At 49.1% G+C, this 2,498-nt stretch overlaps 1 protein-coding gene across 1 annotated transcript; it reads left to right on the forward strand.

The window, feature by feature from the left end:
• Positions 1-594: 594 nt before the first annotated feature.
• LOC131281340 (growth arrest and DNA damage-inducible protein GADD45 gamma-like) lies at positions 595-1,319 on the forward strand. Its single transcript, XM_058310666.1, has 2 exons — positions 595-948; positions 1,143-1,319. The coding sequence occupies exons 1-2, from the start codon at positions 595-597 to the stop codon at positions 1,317-1,319; spliced, it is 531 nt and encodes a 176-aa protein (XP_058166649.1).
• The last annotated feature ends 1,179 nt before the right edge of the window (positions 1,320-2,498 follow it).

Here is a 2,498-nt window from a genome sequence, read left to right on the forward strand (position 1 = left end):
ACGATTCTGCGAACGCTAATAGAAACTCCCCGAGATCCGTTCACACACACGCCCCGTTCGTGTGGACCGACTGGATTTTCCCAGATATCAACCCCCCAGCCTGTTCCCACCCTGCTACACCACCCCACCCCGTCGATCTGTACGTCGCGACAACTACAAACCGGAGCAGCCAAGCGAAACCGGTATTTTTCAACTGGCGAACCGCGGAGAATACGCAAACATCCACGCAACGCAATGCTCTCGCGGACAGACCGCGCCACTATCATCTTCACGGCCGTCTACGGCGGGGTCGGCCGTTGGCTCGCTCGGGGGTTCGGCCACCCCTCGGTGCGATTCGCGTGATTCTCGGGCACCGTCGGGTTGTTTTGCGAGCGCGATCGGGGTGCTCGTCTATAAAAGCCTGCGCGACACACTTTGCGTCATGTATTGAGCGTTCAGAAAGCGTACAGCAAACTTTATACCGCGATTTCGGGCTGGAACGATCCTCCTCTCTCAGTGTGAACAGTCTAGAAACTTTGGCAGCTTTCAATACGTTGCGCAATAACGGCCACGGAGTGTGCATCTGCGATAAAGAAAACAACAAGGATTAACACAATGGTGATAGCGACCCAGCTCCGCAAAGCCAGCTCAAGCAGCAGCATCGGCGAGGACAGCATCGACGCCAAGTTGGCGGGCATGTTCCTGGATGCGCCACCATCCACCCACGATGACGAGATCCCGACGGAGCAGATTGGAATAACCGTCCGTCGTACGTTGGTCTCCGCAAACTACGAGGCGCGTGCAATCGTTGGACTTTCCGAGTCAATAAACGCGCTCTCGAAGACGCCGGAGGATTTTCTTTTCTGCTTCCTGGCCACATCCGGTACCGATGGTAGCGCTCCGGGCAACCACATGCATCAGGTGTTGCTGGAGGCGTTCTGCTTCGAGCACGACATTTACATAATCAAGGTAAGTTTCGCTCGCGAAAGAGGTCATGGCTGTTTGCAGCCTTCGGATGGAATTACCCACGCTTCGTTGCGTTCTATTTCGAACGTAAAGAAGAACCCGAAAGGGGATCCACCGACAGTGTGATGCAATGAAAATAGTGAATTGGAGAGCATTTGAATTTAACAATTTGTTTGTTTGGTCTTTTCTATCTGCAGGTTGATAGTGCGGAAAAATTAAGCCGTATGCTCGGTGCCCACCGGGTCGAATCGTGTGCCTTGGTGCAGAAGGGCTGGAAGGATATTGCCACTGCAGCCGAGGATCGCCTGGTCGACTACTGCGAAGAGCACTGGGACAATCCGGTCAAGCCGATCGTCAAATTGCCGGAAAAGTAACATCCCGCCTGAACCGGACCGAACCGATCATCGCGACCCAAACATGGAAAGTGATGAAAAGTGTGGAAAATATTACAAAAAAAAAAGAGTGCTCTGGAGATCCAATGAAAGTGGCCTCCTCAATCAGCACCTCTTCTCCCCCCCACTCCCACCGAGCAAACATTACCCCCCTGAAGGACAAGAAATATGTTTCGGGGTTTAGTTTGGCGAACATGTGGGAGATGTTGTTTCAGATCGGAATAACGATGGCTCGGAAGTGACGAATAATGTGGAACACATGTGGCGTGGCGTGGCGTGTTCCGTAGTTGTTTCGATCGGTGTATTGAAGAGCACAAACTCTGGACCCAAGTTATGAACATAGAAATATGTGCTCTGTGAAGTGTGACTTTATGCAGTGAAACGACCATCGATGTCGTTGTAGACATCTCGATAGTGGAATGGAATTATTATTGATGGATACTACAAAATCTATGGAACAAGTGTCAACACCTCCACCTCCATCAGTGTAGAGTTAGCTAAAGTGAAACGTATAAAGCAATTATAACCATAATGGAATTCAATAAAGCGAAACGTGACAAAGCAAAGCATTTATGTTTGTTTAATCAATTTTCATCGAACGAAAAATCCCTTCTCTTCTGCTGCTGGCTGATAAGAGGAATTGCCAACCCATTCAGAATTGGGCAAATGACATTCGAAAATTCTCTTCACTCCTTATTGTCATGCCTACCCTTTATCGTTTTCCCGTGAGACGCGATAACATTTACTTCCTTTTTTGGGGATCCCGCGCGAAAGCCCTTTTACGGACAGCCGTGGAAGGAATGCCGAGGCCGAATATGCCAAAGATGGCTAACCGATATGAACGATAATGGCATTTGTGTCCTCGATAGAGGCTACAGTCTACAGTCTGTTTCTTATCGCTGCCAATTAACACCGATAAAATATCGCCCTCTTAAATTACAGTTAGAGGTGACGTTGTTATTAGATAGCAATAGCATGGAAAGCGAGCGTAGGGAGGGCGAAAGTGAGATGCACTCTGCTAACGCGTTAGCCTCCCCTATAACGCTATACTGTGTTGCTAAGGATACCTAGGATGCAGGATGGAAGGGGAAATTTTCCATGCGCTCTGATTTTTGGTAATCGATGGTTACATTGATTATCGATGATTACTTTGCCGGAAAA

Source organism: Anopheles ziemanni, chromosome 2 (assembly GCF_943734765.1).
Source record: "Anopheles ziemanni chromosome 2, idAnoZiCoDA_A2_x.2, whole genome shotgun sequence".
Lineage (NCBI taxonomy): Eukaryota > Metazoa > Arthropoda > Insecta > Diptera > Culicidae > Anopheles > Anopheles ziemanni.

Excerpts from the sequence above, each read along its gene's own strand:
- LOC131281340 (XM_058310666.1), top strand. The coding sequence starts at position 595 with ATGGTGATAGCGACCCAGCTCCGCAAAGCCAGCTCAAGCAGCAGCATC. Across the intron at positions 949-1,142 it reads ACGACATTTACATAATCAAG|GTTGATAGTGCGGAAAAATT; the intron begins GTAAGTTTCGCT and ends TTCTATCTGCAG.